The sequence below is a fragment of the Fringilla coelebs genome, assembly GCF_963513975.1.
Source record: "Fringilla coelebs genome assembly, chromosome: 8".
Lineage (NCBI taxonomy): Eukaryota > Metazoa > Chordata > Aves > Passeriformes > Fringillidae > Fringilla > Fringilla coelebs.
The window spans coordinates 3,302,002-3,318,695 of NC_140066.1; the positions used below are offsets into that span (position 1 = coordinate 3,302,002).

The 16,694-nt window shown below is 55.8% G+C and overlaps 1 protein-coding gene across 2 annotated transcripts; it reads right to left on the bottom strand.

Moving 5' to 3' along the window:
• Window positions 1-10,718: 10,718 nt before the first annotated feature.
• Window positions 10,719-16,400, bottom strand: LOC311156126 (C-type lectin domain family 2 member B-like). 2 transcript variants are annotated; one of them, XM_084209856.1, is made up of 6 exons: window positions 16,347-16,400; window positions 13,324-13,406; window positions 12,563-12,661; window positions 12,295-12,470; window positions 11,995-12,095; window positions 10,719-11,904 (listed from the first exon to the last, which is right to left on the bottom strand). In XM_084209856.1, the coding sequence occupies exons 2-6, from the start codon at window positions 13,337-13,339 to the stop codon at window positions 11,790-11,792; spliced, it is 507 nt and encodes a 168-aa protein (XP_084065982.1). In that variant the 5' UTR covers window positions 13,340-13,406; window positions 16,347-16,400; the 3' UTR covers window positions 10,719-11,789. The 2 variants fall into 2 exon arrangements, with proteins under 2 accessions (XP_084065982.1, XP_084065981.1); XM_084209855.1 differs by lacking the exon at window positions 16,347-16,400 and adding an exon at window positions 15,165-15,279.
• Window positions 16,401-16,694: the final 294 nt, after the last annotated feature.

Here is a 16,694-nt window from a genome sequence, read left to right on the forward strand (position 1 = left end):
GGCGCGGCACAGGCAGTGCCGGGCGTGCGGCGGCATTGCTCGGTGCCCGGCGGCGTTTGCCATCCCCAGGGAGAAACTGAGCCCAGCCGGCAGCGCCAGCCCGTCCTCACCGCTCTATTTCAATTGCTCCATGGATTAAACCAAGGGCAAACTCCCTCCTGTCGCCAGTTCAAAGCCTGGAATCAAGGGGAGAACGGAGGTTCTCTTTCGATTGAGATCCCTAAATGATGCATAAGGAGGGTCTCCCCTCAGTTTAATCCCGAGTAAAAAGTGAATCGGGGTTTTCCTCAATTTAGTGTCCTAAAAATAGGGGAAATACAGTTTCCCCTGTAGAAAGACCATTCTGGGGGCTTTTGCACATCTTCTTCGCCTGTGAAGGTCCCTTCAAATGGAGGGTTCCCCCTCAATGGAACTCTTACAATGGCACATCAAGAGGCTCCTCTCAAGGGAAACCCTTTAAAACCAGGGACAGCCACGTTTGCTCTCAGTTTGAACCTGAAGATGATGAAAATGGGGCTCTTTCCCTCAAGTCAAACAGCACCCTAAAGCTTTTCTCCTTCCATTTAAACATGAAAATCAGGGAAAACTGATTGCCTGACAAGGGAGACACCCAAAATAATGGAAATGTTGCGTTTTCCTTAAATTGAGACCCTTCAAATCATAGATGAATGGGGATCCGCCCCAGTTCAAACACAATTACAGAAAAGCTTTCCCCCTCCATTTCCATCCCTTTTCTCCTCATAATCCCACCTTTTGGGGGGGGCTCTGGGGAGGGACTGAGGGCACTTCCCCCATCCTCACTGGTCACCCCTGGCTGCACCCTGCAGAGTGCTGAGGAGTTCCCTGCCAATTCCCTGCCAGTATCCCTCTTCCTGGCAAGCCCCGGCAGGGATGGGGAGAGCACTGGGCAGGAGCTGGGAGCACTATTCCTTCCCAGGGCTCCTGATATCCCTCCCAGTGCTCCTTCTTGGTCACTCCCGCTGCTCCCACTCTCCCTCCCAGCTCCCTCCTGGCATTCCTTGTGCTCCCAGTTCCCTCCCAGTGTTCCAGGATCTCTCCCAGTGCTCCCAGCAGCAAAGCACTGGGGGCACTGCGTGGTGTGCTCTTGAAGAGGCAAGACTTGAGCTGTGACGAGAGAAAACCCGGCTGGAAGGTGTCGGGGCAGTGGCGCCCGGCAGGGCTGGCCCGGGAGCGCCCGGGGGCTGCGGAGATCTCTGCAGTGCCGGCCTGGAGCCGCACGGGCGGGGGGAGCCCGCAGGGAGCTCAGCTGCTGCTGGGCTGGTGTGCCAAGGGTGCAAGCTGTTCATTTGCTTCTGTTCTCCGAGAAGAAGCCAAAGCTGCTTCTTTCTTTCTCCCTTTACGGGTTTTGGGGGGGTTTTTTGGGGTTTTTTTTGTCTTGTCTTCTTCTTCTTGTAATAGATGGATAAAAAGATGATTGAGATGACTGGCTCTCACAGTTAAAAGATAACTATTGTGTGAATATTAAGAAAAGCTGTAATGATGTATAGTTATGTTACTGTAGTTTAGATGTCTTCTGTCCTCCCCATAGTTCCCTTTTCCACTGTATTGTTGCCATCAGACACCCGGGGGTGTCTAGGACAGGCAGAGAGAAGGCTGCACATGTGTCCCTTGCATGGGGCAGTGGGGAATGGAAAAGCTCAGGGGGTGCTGAGGGGGTGAGCATGGCAACACCTGACCTCCAGTGCAGTTACAGGAAAGCAGTCCCCACCGATAAAAGGGAAAGAAGAGCTGGCTGACAGTGACAGACTTTGGGGGGGCCAGGGCTGGCCGATGCAACCCCAGGGGTATAAAAGGCTGAGCCTCGTGGTGTGCATGAGGGGCAGTTTCCAGTGTTGCAGTTTTTTCCTTCTGTAGTTCATTGTTGTATTTTTGTTAAGGTTAATAAATCTCTTAAATTTTCAAAGTGAGCAGTTGTTTTGACATTCTGTACAGGAAAGCCCGTGGTTAATTTGTCAAGGAGGTGGCCCCTGTTTACAGAGTATGTCATTACACTTACAAGACTGAGAGCAAGTAGGAAGTCCCCAGAGATAAAAGGAGAAGAAACAAAAATGTCAAGCACTCTCTTTGTGTGTGCTTTGTTTTTCTCATCCCTTTTACCATTACCTGCCTTCCTGTCCCTTTCACCATTACCTGCCTTCCTGTCCCTTTCTCTGTGAATGCCAGTGTTATGCAGGAACCATGTTGGCTCTCAGAATTAAGAGGTAGCTGTTATGTGGATGTTAAGCTGAATAACATCACTAAGATAGCGATGTTATTACAATATGACCCCACGTTGCCCCTTCCCCTGCCCTTGCAGCAGCCCCAGCAGTCGGGGCCCTGGGGGAAGGGCAGGCTGGGCGCTGAGAGGCTCGGCTGGCACCGCCTGCCCTCCCGCCAAGGGACACAAAAGCATCTTCACCGATGGACAGCGAGCACCTCTGTCAGCTGCTGACAGACTTTGGGAGAGCCAGGGTTACCTGTGTCACACCGGGGGCAGCACTTTTGTCACTGAGCTGACAGGCTGCAAACCACAGGAGAGCAGGGCTGGGCTCCCAGCGCTGTGGTTTTCCCTTATTCGGTCTTTTGTTGTTATTTTTGTCAAGGTTTAATACACCTTTTGAAAATTTTAAAAGAGAGGGTCGTTTCTCACTCTAATTTTCAATCTGCTCTTGTAGCATACTGTCAGTACTACTAGAAGGTCATTACTGTGAGAAGACAGAGAGTTGGCAGAAGCTTCTGCTTTTCCCTCCTCTCGCTGAAAAAGCATCTCACAGTGCACTGCAATGCTCTCTGCCTCAAGCAGTTTGGTTTGTGTGACTCATCTTGAAAATATGACTGCACACAAAGAAACCATTAGACATGATTACTCTTACTGCCAGTAGAATTTCCAGTCATTTCTGCACTTTGTAGTAGCAGTCCTAGTATTTGTGTGCTTCAGTAGTTGTTGTGGTTTGGAATAGGAGAAAAATTTCTGTTGAACTGCTGAGAAGCTGGACACGGCTCTGTGAAACAAACATGTTAAAGACGAAAAAACCCAAGAACCTGCTCTTTCTTTTCCAGTCGGCGAGGAGGTGGCGGGCCCCGGCCCCAGCCCCCGGGCCGGGCTCCTTCCCCCGGGCCGTGCCCGTTCCCCCCACCGGCCCCGGTCGGTTCTGGCCGGGCCCGGCGGGTACCGGGCAGGAACGGGAGGGGACTGTGGAGACCAGAAAGGAGCAGGGCTGGCTGCGGCCGGGAAGATCTTATCAAATCCCCTCCTAACCATCCACACAGAGGCACCCTGCAGAGGAAATTAACCACAGGAAAAAACATAGGCCAAGCAGGAAATCAGTCTTAACAGTCCCAACTGCATCTTCCCGTCACGTAGACTCTCCCAAAAAACTTCAACACTTCAATCCTCCCGCGAGTAAAAAAAAAACAAAACAAAAACCAAGATACAAGCATGTAAAAAACAACTTAAAAACATTGTGAAAAACGCCAGTCACTTGTTTTTAAAATGTTAAGAGTTTAATACGAATAAAATGTCTATAAAAATAGCAATATAATTAGAGTAATAAAAATTTTGGACAATTTCAATCAGGACGATTTGAGACAATAGAAACAAGGAGTTATGGACAGTCCAGGTGCCTCTTTCTGGGCAAAATAAGCCCGAAAAAGGCCCCACGTTAACAGAGGATTGACCCTTAAAAGCAGCAGCCTGTTGCACATTCATACAGCTCATCCATGATGCATCAATTCCATTCACACACAGGATTCTGGCTGAGCAATGTCAGCTTCTTCCTCTGAGTCCTGATGGCATCCTCAGGGATGAGCAAGGCAGGAAGAACTCGATAATGGAGCAATAAATTCTCTTCCTCTGAAAGACTGAGGTGTCCTGTGGCTGCTATCTCGCTGCGAGTTCTTTCTTAAAAAAAGTATCTTCCATAGCATAGTTTCTATTTTAACATTATGTTATAACCTAAAACTATATTTAGCACACGAATTAAGAAAATTAATACAGCATCACTTTCTAACATAACACATACAATATTAATTTGAATATTTGTGAAAAGCCAATCAAAAAATATGCATTTCTCACAAACATCAAAATCTGTAAAGAAGAAGTTAAATCCCAAACAAAAAATAGGGGAAAATACCTAATTTTAAAACTGAAACCCTCTTATAAACTTTGAAGAAAAAACCCTCCTTTTTTCCTATAAGACATGAAGCTATAAAAAAATGAATGTATTCAAATTAATATCAAACAAAAACTTCCATACTAAAATAAATATTAAAATAACTGTAATCCCATAAAAAGTTTAAACAGAAAAAGAGAGAAAAATAATCCCATACTTCCAAAGAAAGAAAACAAAATCTCACAGGTTGCACAGGTGTCAGTGCTGCACTGCCTGACAGGATCATTCACTGTGATCTCTTCTGGTTTATCTTCCATAGATAACACAGCAGAGTGGGGGGTTGTTCTACATTATGGCTGTTATCCATTGTCAGCTGTTCAGTGTTTCACTGGTATGGATACAGGAATGCTGGAAGAATATTGTCTGCAATTCCTGAGACAGGCACTGCTGATCTATTGGTTCCATCATGTCAATTCACTCATTTTTAGAACAGGCATTATTCATAAGGGATCATTACCTTATTGATAGCTGGCTTTTCATGAGCTGTGCCATCTCTTTGTGTGACTGTCTACAGACTGGTGTCACTTTGGGATCTCTCTGGTTTGTTCCCCAGCTGCAGGTGCATCTCTGTGCCCAGGCTGCCTGCAGCCCTTCCCTGCACTGCCTTCTCAGCCTTTGGGCCCTCCTCTTGTTCCAGCAGGGTTGCTGTGCCTTGACCCAGGGCTGTCTCATCATTTTCCTGTGTTTTCAGAGCTCCAGGATAAGATGTCTGGGCTCTGTCAAAAGCCCCATCTGAGCTGAGCTCCTGTGGTCTTTGCTGACCCTTTTGTGACCCATCCTGATGGGCCAGGGCTGTGCCCTGCTGAGGGCAAGACAGCTTCTGCCCTGTGGCAATCAGACACAGCCCCAGTTATTCTCACAGGAGCACTCCAGCAGTTTGCTGTGTTTAGGGCATCTCACAGCTGCTGTTATTGAGGGATTTGTTGTTAAGGAATGTGAGGGAGACCCTCCCAATGAGGGTCTGGGCTCTGGCCAGGCCCTGGCTCTACCTGGTTGGAAAATTGCCAACAAACCCAGATGTTTTCTGCCTCAGAACTGTATTCAAGTCTCTTGGACTTGGCAATTTGACCCTCTAACAACAGGACAGCTGGATCTATTTTTAAAGTGAGCTTGGACACCTTTCCTGGGAATGGCTCTCCAGGTCCTCACTGAAATGAGGTTTGGCAGCTGCTGCAGCCTCTGGGTGATGGTGCAGTATTTAACACACTGATAATCATCCAATATCACATTTGTTATTAATTACATGCATTATCTGACTTATTCTTGATTACTGTCAGTTTCTTGTTTCACTGCATATATTCTTTTGATGTTCCCTTCATGTTCATAGCAAGAGACATGCATGTTATTTTTAAAACAAAAAGAAAGTGGAACTGGCTCCTAAAGAATGTCTGAATAATGCAATATTTATTCTAAAAGTATTTTAAAAGCTTTTCTGTCAGTGTCACAGTGAGGGTGGCTGTGACAAACCTCTCTGGTTCCCTGACTTCAGGCGAGGGTGGTGAAAATGAAAAGGAGCGGGTTCGATGGAGCTGCCCAGAAAGAACTTTAATAAAGGGTGAGAAACAGCAAACGGGGAGGAGCCGTGCACAGTAAAAGGGGCAGGATCCAGAAACCCCAAACAAAGGGGAAGCAACAATATATACACTCAGGGGTGGAACATTCTAGAACTATAACCAGAGAGGGGAAACAAGGAAGCACTAGGGGAGCAGAACTTGGGCAACTTAACATAAAACCACCAAAGGCTGATGGGGGAGCTCTCAGGCTGGCCCTGAATTAAACAAATGATTCCCAGGGCTTGAAACCAGTGCCTGGCTCTTTTTGGGGAAAATCCTGCTGAGTCTGAGTCACAGCTGGGCCAAGTCCCACATATGAGGATCTCCAGCTGAGTGTGCAAGGGCAAGGCCTGGCTGGATGATGGACTGAGGGAGAAGGAGTGCATGTGTTTTATCATCAGCAGGGTTAAAGGGGTCACCTGCTCACCTGATCAGACATCAATGGCCTCCAAGAAAGTGAGACCCAGGGAGAGGAGAGGTGACCTTGTCACCACTCAGCCTTGGTGGCCAGGACAGGGACAGAGGCAGGACTGCCAGCACATGGCTGTGCCTGGAGACTGGGAGAGGAAATTGGCAACAGAGGCCTTCTGTCCTACAGTATTTCCCACCCTGATATTGTGTTCTACCAACCCTCTTTGGCTATTCCCTGCTCCAGGCTTCCAGAAAGGCATTCAGTGGTGCCAAGGTCAACATCTCCAGCTGCTGGGCTTCCTCCTACCTGGGCAGCAGGACCCCTGAGTTCCAGCCACAGGGACTTTAGAGCTATGGTCATTTGTTTCCATTCCCTAAGGGACATTGGACATTATCTTTGTGTTCTCCCATGCTTGAAGACTCTGTCAGCGACATGATTGTGCTTGAGAATACAAAATTGGGGCATTGATTGAATGTAACCTGTCTTTAATGTGTCTTATCCTGTACCTAATAGATAATCAGTAATAACCTTATAAAGATTGTAATCTCACAGGAGCAAAGTGTTTTAACATATGTAAGCTTTTTTTTTTTTTTTTTTTTAACAAAAGAAGGGGAATTGTTGCATATAGGTAGAGATCCTATTAACTAAGGCCTTACAATACCATGGTTTAGGCCTGCTGATTGGGCTGGGTGCAGCTCACAGTTTGTCTGTTAATTCCCATGAGACAGATTCAGAGGAATGAGAATCAGTCTGCAGAACTGTTGTAAAGAAAAACAGGTTCACACCTGAAAAACCAAGAAATCTGTCCCATGAGAATCAGTGAAGAATATATGTAAACTAACCAAAAACAGAGAGGTTTAGTGGAAATGCAAAATGCCATTTACTGACCAATGAACTGTCAGGGTATTGTTAGCCAGTTATATCTAACACGGTGCCAGCTGATAATCCTATAAAGTATGAGCTGTGCAGAAAAGATGAGCCTTTTCTGAATGAAGAAACGGAGTCCTGGCTGTTTGTATTGTGACAAATCAAGGGGGAATTTTCCTCAAATTAGCCTCCTAAAATGAGTGGAGATGCAGTTTCGTTCTCAATTTCCCTCAATGAAGACCATCCTGGGGGCTTTTGGGCATCTTTTTAATCTGTGAAGGTCCCTTCAAAAGGAGGCTCCTCCTCAATGGAACTCTTACAATGGATCCCTCGGCGATCTCAGCGCAGGGGGGACACGGGGGAAGCCGGCACAAGGAACTCGCCAGAGCCCCCCGCCCCTCACCGCGGCCCCCTCCCCCCGCAGCGAGCCCCGAGCTGGGGCAGCACCGACCGCGGGTCGCCCCTGGGCTGGAGCCGCCTCCGAGCTCCGCCACGGCTGACCGGGCTCTCCAGCAGAAACGGCGGCCAGGGCAGGTGCCCCCGCGTTTAAATACCGGTGTCGGTGTGGGGGGGTTTTGGCTGTTTTGATCAATCAGCGGGCGGGGCAAGCAGCGAGGGGCGGGGAGGAGGCAGAGGTCACCTCCGGTCAGATCTGGTCCCTTTCCCGTAAAACCGGTGGTTTAAAAGAACAGCTGCGGCCTAGGAGGGGGAGGGGCTTCTGGGGCTTTCCGCAGTGAATTGCCGCCGGGATTCTTGGACTGGACTGGGCTTGGCCAGCTGCCCAGGGCCAGCAAAAGCGCTCTGTGCCTCTCGGCTGCCCCTGGGCAGACAACAGAACACAGCAGGGAAGGCTCGAGGATCAGGAAAAGGCCAGGAAGAGATCACTCACCGGTCGCCGGAATAAGAGACACGACTGGGGAAAATTATTTGAATTTATTGTCACACAAACCATTGCAAGAGAACGAGAGGTAAAGCAGCAGGATTTCAGGCTCGGAACCAGGACTGTTCCCTCGGCCCCTGGCAGCTGCACAGGGGGATAAAGGATCCCCGGGCCCGAGCAGCGGCTGTGCCCCAGCGTGGGGATGTGTCCAGAGCCCCCGCTCCGTGCCGGGCTCGGAGGGCCGAGCGCGGAGCGGGCGCTGAGCTGCTCCGTGGAGCTTCCAGCCCCGCTGGGCCCGGCGGGCGCGGCACAGGCAGTGCCGGGCGTGCGGCGGCATTGCTCGGTGCCCGGCGGCGTTTGCCATCCCCAGGGAGAAACTGAGCCCAGCCGGCAGCGCCAGCCCATCCTCACCGCTCTATTTCAATTGCTCCATGGATTGAACCAAGGGCAAACTCCCTCCTGTCGCCAGTTCAAAGCCTGGAATCAAGGGGAGAATGGAGGTTCTCTTTCGATTGAGATCCCTAAATGATGCATAAGGAGGGTCTCCCCTCAGTTTACCAAATAAAACATGAATCAAGGGGGGTTTTCCTCAATTTAGCATCCTAAAATGAAGGGAAATGCAGTTTCCTCCTCAATTTCCCTCAACAAGGACCATTCTGGCAGCTTTTGGACATCTTTTTCACCTGTGAATTCCCTTCAAATGGAGGGTCGCCCTCGATGGAACTCTTAAAATGGCACATCAAGAGGCTCCTCTCAAGGGAAACCCTTTAAAAGCAGGGACAGCCGTGTTTTCTCTCAGTTTGAACCTGAAGATGATGAGAATGGGGCTCTTTCCCTCAATTCAGACCCATGGAACAGCACCCTAAAGCTTTTCTCCTTCCATTTAAACATGAAAATCAGGGAAAGCAGTGACTTCCTGCTGAGGGAGGCACCCAAAATGATGAAAAAGGAGTTTTCCTTTAACTGAGACCCTTCAAGTCACAGGTCAATGGGGATCCTCCCAACTTCAAACAGAATGACAGAAAAGCTTTCCCCCATAAATTTAAATTTCTTTTCTCCTCTCAACCCCCCATTTTTGGGGCACTGGGGAGGGACTGGGAGCACTTCTCCCTCCTCACTGGTCACCCCTGGGGCTGCTGCACCCTGCAGAGTGCTGAGGAGTTCCCTGCCAGTTCCCTGCCAGTATCCCTCTTCCTGGCAAGCCCCAGCAGGGATGGGGAGAGCACTGGGCAGGAGCTGGGAGCACTATTCCTTCCCAGGGCTCCTGATATCCCTCCCAGTGCTCCTTCTTGGTCACTCCCACTGCTCCTGGCATTCCCTGTGCTCCCAGTTCACTCCCAGTGTTCCCAGGATCTCTCCCAGTGTGCCCAGCAGCAAAGCACCAGGGGCACTGCGTGGTGTGCTCTTGAAGAGGCAAGACTTGCGCTGTTGCTGATTTGCTTATTTGCCTTGGGATCCCAGGGGCTCCCTCACACTCCCATCCCTGGTGCAGAATCCATTCTCCACATCTGCACGCACTGCACACTCACAAGTGGCATCCCCCTGCTGACGCCAAGTGGTTTCCTGCATCCCAGGCTAGTGTGGAACCGCGGCTGGGGATGCTGGGCCTCATTCACAGCTCCAGGCATGGAGCAGGATCCACTCTCATCCAGCTCACAGCTGGCATCTCTGCCTGGAACAAACAGCACCTTGCTGCCGATACATCAGGAGCGCCGGCAAAGCCTTTGGGAGTTCGGCCTCGGGAGCAGCTGCGGCTCGGAATCCGCCTGCAGAGGGACAAGAACCAGCAGCGCCGGGCTGCTCACCCCTGTGCCCCGCATTCCCTGCCCCGGCGCCTCGGACTGCCCGGGGACACCGGGTGCCGCCGCCGCCGCTCCCATCCCGGCCACTCCGCGGGCACTCGGGCTGGTGCCGCTCTCCGATCAGACTCCGCGGGCACTCCGGCGGTGCCGCTCTGCGATCAGACTCCGCGGGCACTCCGGCGGTGCCGCTCTGCGATCAGACTCCGCGGGCACTCCGGTGGTGCCGCTCTCCGATCAGACTCCGCGGGCACTCGGGCTGGTGCCGCTCTCCGATCAGACTCCGCGGGCACTCGGGCTGGTGCCGCTCTCCGATCAGACTCCGCGGGCACTCGGGCTGGTGCCGCTCTCCGATCAGACTCCGCGGGCACTCCGGTGGTGCCGCCGCAGCTCGGGGCTGTCCCTGTGGGAGGGGTTTGGCTCATCAGCGTGCGGCACCGCTGCCGAGCAGCGGGGGGAGCAGCGAGCGGGGCGGCAAAGCGAGTAGCGCGCCGCGGGCACACCGAGGTTCGTGTCCCGAAAAAAGAAAAAGGGCTAAGTGCTAAGAAAAAGGGCCGCACTCTGTTGGAGCTAGTGAAGAGGCGCAGCCCCGGGGAATCCGCTTGTGCGGCTCTCAATAGTGGATTCTCGCAGGGATTCTTGGGCTGGGCTGGGCCAGTCCAGTTGCCCGGGGCCAGCAAAAGCGCTCTGTGCTTTTCCTGCTGCCCCTGGGCAGGCAACAGAACACAGCAGGAAAGGCTCGGGGGTCTCAGTAAGGGCAGCCAGAGATCTCTCACCTACCATGGGCATAACGGGCCCGGACTGGGGAATTTAATTTTAATTGAATTTACTATCAAGCAAATCAGGGGAGGAGAATGAGATGTATACCCAATGTAGGGGAATACAATATAAGAAATTAAAGCTAGTATAGAAAGCAATCTTAACCCCAAGGAGTTGCAGCTGAGCTAATTATTTGAGATTAGGAACAGGCCTGACTTTAACAGGCCTCAGCTATAGTGTATAAGAAGAAGAAAAGTGTTATAAATGAGTTGATTCGTTTATTGAGGTGGAAATGGAGTCATCCTGCTACTGCGAGAAGGAACAGTGACTGGTTAGAGGAGCTGCCTAAGAGAAACATCACGGAGCTACAAAACTCTAGCAGTATGGAACCTTTACAATATAATAACAACAACCAAATCCTAAAAATGCACCTTCTCCACACTGTTCTCTCTTTCCCGGGCTTCACTTTCTCCCCAATTACCTCCCTCCCTCCTCCCCACACTGTGGCACAGAGGGATGGGGGTTACAGTCACATCACTTGACTGCTTCTGCCTCAGGGAGGAAAATCCTTGTCCTGCTCCAGGCTGGGATTCCTCCCACAGGAGAACAGTCAGATCTTTTGCAGCAGGCAGGCAGATAGAGAGACAAACAGCAGACCCCTCTTCACTGCCAGGTGCCTGGTGCCAAAAGTGGGATTCCTCCTCAGCAGGTGCCAGCGGTCCTTCCTCTTCCAAAGAGAGTTCAAAAGTGTCACGTTCTGGCCAGTTTGTGATGATTTCCAAGAGCCCAGGCCAATTTCGATTTCCCATTGGAGCTTGTTGGGTCATTGTTATATATGAGTGATTAATTCATGCTGTTAGGAAATATATATATATATATAAAATATTACATTGGTCCACCACATGTCCTTGACCACTCCAGCCGGGAGCAGAATCTTATTTCTATTCAAGCAGTTCCCAGAACATGCTGAAGATAAACATCAAGTCTTTAGCTTGTGAAAGGAGCCTCCCGGGCCATGAACACCGATTCTCCCGGCCATTTTTTTTTTCAATTTGTAATTTTTTAAATCTTTGTCAAATTTTTTTAATTGGGCTGTGGAGTCAATTCATTTGTAACAGTCATGAAGTGATGCACTCACTCCAGGCAGCATCGGTGGCAGGATGGATTGCAGAGACTTTTCCTTTGCAGCTCCAGCCCAGCGCTGGCACGGGGGATGAAGAGGCACTGAGGTGACCCTGAGAGGAAGTGCAAGGCACAGGGTGCAGCTGAGGAAGGACAGCCCTGTGCTGGGCTCAGAGGTGAAGCTGGCACTGCTCGGTGTGGAGAAGGTCCTTTCTGCAGCCCCTGCTACAGGGGAGCTTGGGCCTTGCTGCAGACATACGGCCGCCGATTTGAGCAGTTGTCATTCCTCAATCTCTTGTCAGCCAGGAACACACACTCGGAATTGCTGGGGACAGGAGCCCTGCAGGGAGAAGCAGAGCCAGCGCTGGTTGCCAGGGGAACACCTTGTGCCCCTGTGCCCCCAGGCCCTGCCCGGCTCCCCGGCACTCACTGGGAGCTGTAGCTGCTGCCGTCCTCCCACTGCAGGCGCTCGCCCCGTCTGCGCAGCCCGAGCCAGTAAGGGACGTTCCCGCAGAGTCGGGAGAGCAAATCCTGGCCAGGAGAGAGGAGTGGGAGCTGCCCCGGCCCCTCGGGGGGACACGTGCCCGGGGCTGCCCCCGCACGCCGGGGCTCCTTCCCTGCAAGGCCCCGGCCCAGGGCTGCAGCCCCGGCCCAGGAGCACCGAGCCCGGCCCAGGAGCACCCCCAGGCTGCCCTCAGCCACCCCACACCGCCCGCAGCCCCTCACTCACCATGGCCTCATCTGTGGGAATGGCCAGGGAGGCCTTAAGCTCGGAGCACCGTTCCTGACCCTGCTCCCAGGTGCTGTAAGCCCGTGAGAAGTAGTAGCAGACCTCATTGTAGCCAACCCAGCCATGGGGACAGCCCAGAAGTGACGGTGGAGTCGCAGGTGGAATTGGAACTTGTGCTGGAGGAAGAGGAGAAGGTCTGAGGATTCCCCTGTGCAGGGAGCCCGCTCTGCCCCGAGGGGCTGGGCCCAGGCTGCTGCCCCTCCCTTACCTGACTGCACAGCCAAGGCCACCCCCAAAGCCAGCACCAGCACCAGGAGCAGCAGAATCAGCACCGCCGTGCCCACGGGATGGCACCTGAACCATTCACCTGGAGCAGGAAAGAGCTGCTGGCTGCCAGGAGCAGAGCCAGCCCTGCAATCTGCTCAGCCCATGGCCAGGGAGCAGAGCAGGGAGCCCTCAGCCAGTGTGGCCCTCACTCAGCTGGCAGCCAGAGAGCCAAGAGCCTGGACACAGCCAGGGACACAGCTGTGGGGACAGGCTGCAGCAGGAGAACTGCACAGCCTTGGGGGCAGCTGGGGCTCTTGCTTCCAGCCCCTGATGGGGCCCAGCAGAGCATGAGGCCTCTTCCAGACATCGGGAAACAGCCACACACCTGCCGGCCCTGTCCTTGGGGGGGGACACTGGCCTCTCCCTAGAAGCCACAGGGGTGGCCCCGCACTCAACCCAGCAATCTTCTTAGGTTCGTTTTGTGTTCATTGTTGGTTGCTGATTTGCCCTGGGGACCCAGGGGCTCCCTCACACTCCCATCCCTGGTGCAGAATCCATTCTCCACATCTGCACTCACTGCACGCTCACAAGTGGCATCCCCCTGCTGATGCTAAGTGGCTTTTGGTAGCCCAGGCAAGTGTGGAGCCCTGGGTGCTCGTCCCTCCTGGGGATGCTGGGGCTCATTCGCAACTCCACAAATGGAACAGAATTCACTCTCTTCCAGCTCACAGCTGGCATCTCTCTGCCTGGAACAATCAGCACCTTGCTTCGTAGACATCAGGAGTGCTGGCAGATCCTTCAGAGCTCGGCCTCTGGAAAAGCTTTACTCCCGCGCTGATGGCACCCTGAAAGGGACACGATGAGCGGTCACTGCTGGTGCCGGCCCTGCGGGACCCCGCGGCTCAGGCGGGCAGTTCCAGCTCTGGCTGCGCTGTCCCCGCTACCCAGAGGTGCGGCGGCAGCTACGGAGACAAGCGCAGCCTCCGGGAGCTCTGCGGTGCCCGCAGCCCCGGCCCCTGTGGCTCTCCAGCCGCTGCAGCCCAGCCCCGACCCGGGCACGGACACCTCCCGCCCGAGCAGCGGCCCCGAGCCCGGTGCCGCACGGCCGGGAACTGTCCCGGGCACGGAGCAGCCGCCTCCGTCCTACCGAGAGCAGCCGGGATGAGCCATCGCTACCGCGGCACTGGCTCGTCCCCGTGGGTCCGGGCAAGGAGAGGGCCCAGGGCAGCGGCTCCTTGCGCGATCTGAGCGCAGGGGGGACACGGGGGAAGCCGGCACAAGGAACTCGCCAGAGCCCCCCGCCCCTCACCGCGGCCCCCTCCGCCCGCAGCGAGCCCCGAGCTGGGGCAGCACCGACCGCGGGTCGGACCCGGGCTGGAGCCGCCTCCGAACTCCGCTGCCGCTGCGGAATGACCCGAACACGCCGCCTGAAACCGCTCCCATCCCGGCCCCTCCGCGGGCACTCGGGCTGGTGCCGCCAGCACCGCAATCGCACTCCGCGGGCACTGCAGCTGGTGCCGCAGCACAGAGCCCGTGTGGGAGCGGCTTTTGGCCGATTTGACAAATCAGCGTGCGGGGAAGCAGCGAGGGGCGGTGACGAGAGGGGCGGTGACGAGAGGGGGAACGGCGGAACTGCGAGCGGGGGAGGAAACGGCACGGCAGGGCCGGATGAATCAAGCAAATTACTCGAAGGGTTTTGTTTTCTTGCACCGAAGTAACTCCCGGTGCCGCACTGGGCGCCAAAGTCAGGGGCATATTCAGAAGCAGGAGCCACGCAAGGAGAACAGTCAGGTCACTCCTGTCCTGCAAAAACCTCGCTAAGGAAAAGGGCCCCATGCTGTTGAAGCTGGTCGAGAACCGGCAGCCCCGGGAAAGCTGCTTCTGGGGCTCTCAGCAGTGAATTACGGCAGGGATTCTTGGACTGGGCCAAGTGCCCGCTGCCACCAAAACCGCTCTGTGCCTCTCCTTTTTTCCCGGCCCGGCCGGGTGCTGCTGGCCCGGGGCAGCTGCGGCTCGGAGTCCGCCTGCCGAGGGACAAGAACCAGCAGCGCCGGGCTGCTCACCACTGTGCCCCGCATTCCCTGCCCCGGCGCCTCGGAGCCCGGCGACACCGAGCACCGGCACGGCCGCTGTGGCTCCCTGCCCGTGAACACGGAGCGGCTCCTGAACACGGAGAAGCCTCGGCCCCGGAGCAGGCAGGATGCGGCGCTTTCTGCCCGCACTCGGTGCCTGCAGCGCTTTGGGCTCTGAGGCACATTCAAGTTCATCCCGTGGCAGCCCAGACACGGGTGGCACGGACACCTCCCGCCCGGGCAGCGGCCCCCAGCCCGGTGCCGCACGGCCGGGAACTGTCCCGGGCACGGTGCAGCCGCCTCCGTCCTACCGACAGCATCCGGGATGAGCCATCGTTGCCGCGGCACCGGCTCGTCCCCAACGATCCGGGCACGAGGAGACCGCGGGCAGCCGCTCCCTCGGCGATCTCAGCTCAGGGGGGACACGGGGAAGCCGGCACAAAGAACACCCCAGAACCCTACGCCCCTCACCGCGGCCGCTTCCACCCGCAGGGAACCCCGAGCTGGGGCAGCACCGACCGCGGGTCGCACCTGGGCTGGAGCCGCCTCCAAGCTCCTCCGCCGCCTCGCCGGGCTCCGGGTGCCGCCGCCGCTGCGAAATGACCCGAACACGCCGCCTGAAACCGCTCCCATCCCGGCCTCTCCGCGGGCACTCGGGCTGGTGTCGCCAGCACCGCAATCGCACTCCGCGGGCACTGCATCTGGTGCCGCAGCACAGAGCCCCTGTGGGAGCGGCTTTTGGCCGATTTGACAAATCAGCGTGCGGGGAAGCAGCGAGGGGCGGTGACGAGAGGGGGAACGGCGGAACTGCGAGCGGGGGAGGAAACGGCACGGCAGGGCCGGATGAATCAAGCAAATTACCCGAAGGGTTTTGTTTTCCTGCACCGAAGTGACTCCCGGTGCCGCACTGGGAGCCAGAGTCAGGGGCATATTCAGAAGCAGGAGCCACGCAAGGAGAACAGTCAGGTCACTCCTGTCCTGCAAAAACCTCGCTAAGGAAAAGCGGTCCGTGCTGTTGGCGTTGGTCGGGAATATTAGCCCTGGGAAAGCTGCTTCTGGGGCTCTCAGCAGTAAATTATGGCAGGGATACTTGGGCTCTGGGCAGCTGCGGCTCGGAGTCCGCCTGCCGAGGGACAAGAACCAGCAGCGCCGGGCTGCTCACCACTGTGCCCCGCATTCCCTACCCCGGCGCCTCGGAGCCCGGCGACACCGAGCGCCGGCACGGCCGCTGTGGCTCCCTGCCCGTGAACACGGAGCGGCTCCTGGCACACGGGGCAGCGCCGAGAAGCCTCGGCCCCGGAGCAGGCAGGATGCGGCGCTTTCTGCCCGCACTCGGCGCCTGCAGTGCTTCGGGCTCTGAAGCACGCTCAAGTTCATCCCGTGCCAGCACCAGACACGTGTGGCACGGACACCTCCCGCCCGAGCAGCGGCCCCGAGCCCGGTGCCGCACGGCCGGGAACTGTCCCGGGCACGGAGCAGCCGCCTCCGTCCTACCGAGAGGAGCCGGGATGAGCCATTGTGCCGCGGCACCGGCTCGTCCCCAACGATCCGGGCACGAGGAGACCGCGGGAACCGCTCCCTCCGCGATCTCAGCGCAGGGGGGACATGGGGGAAGCCAGCGCAAAGAACTCGCCAGAGCCCCCCGCCCCTCACTGCGGCCCCCTCCGCCCGCAGCGAGCCCCGAGCTAGGGCAGCACCGACCGCGGGTCGCACCTGGGCTGGAGCTGCCTCCGAGCTCCGCCGCCGCCTCGCCGGGCTCCGGCTGCCGCCGCCGCTTGTACGAAATGACCCGAACGCGCCGCCCGAAGCCGCTCCCATCCCGGCCCTTTCGCGGGCACTCGGGCTGGTGCCGCTCTCCGATCAGACTCCGCGGGCACTCGGGCTGGTGCCGCTCTCCGATCAGACTCCGCGGGCACTCGGGCGGTGCCGCTCTCCGATCAGACTCCGCGGGCACTCCGGTGGTGCCGCTCTCCGATCAGACTCCGCGGGCACTCCGGTGGTGCCGCTCTCCGATCAGACTCCGCGGGCACTCCGGTGGTGCCGCCGCAGCTCGGGGCTGTC

Bases quoted from the DNA above. Each gene is read 5' to 3' on its own strand.
- LOC311156126 (XM_084209856.1), bottom strand. The intron at 12,096-12,294 runs GTGAGTGAGGGG...TCTCCTGGCCAG, and splicing joins TTCCCACAGATGAGGCCATG to GATTTGCTCTCCCGACTCTG. The intron at 11,905-11,994 runs GTGAGTGCCGGG...TTCTCCCTGCAG, and splicing joins GGCAGCAGCTACAGCTCCCA to GGCTCCTGTCCCCAGCAATT.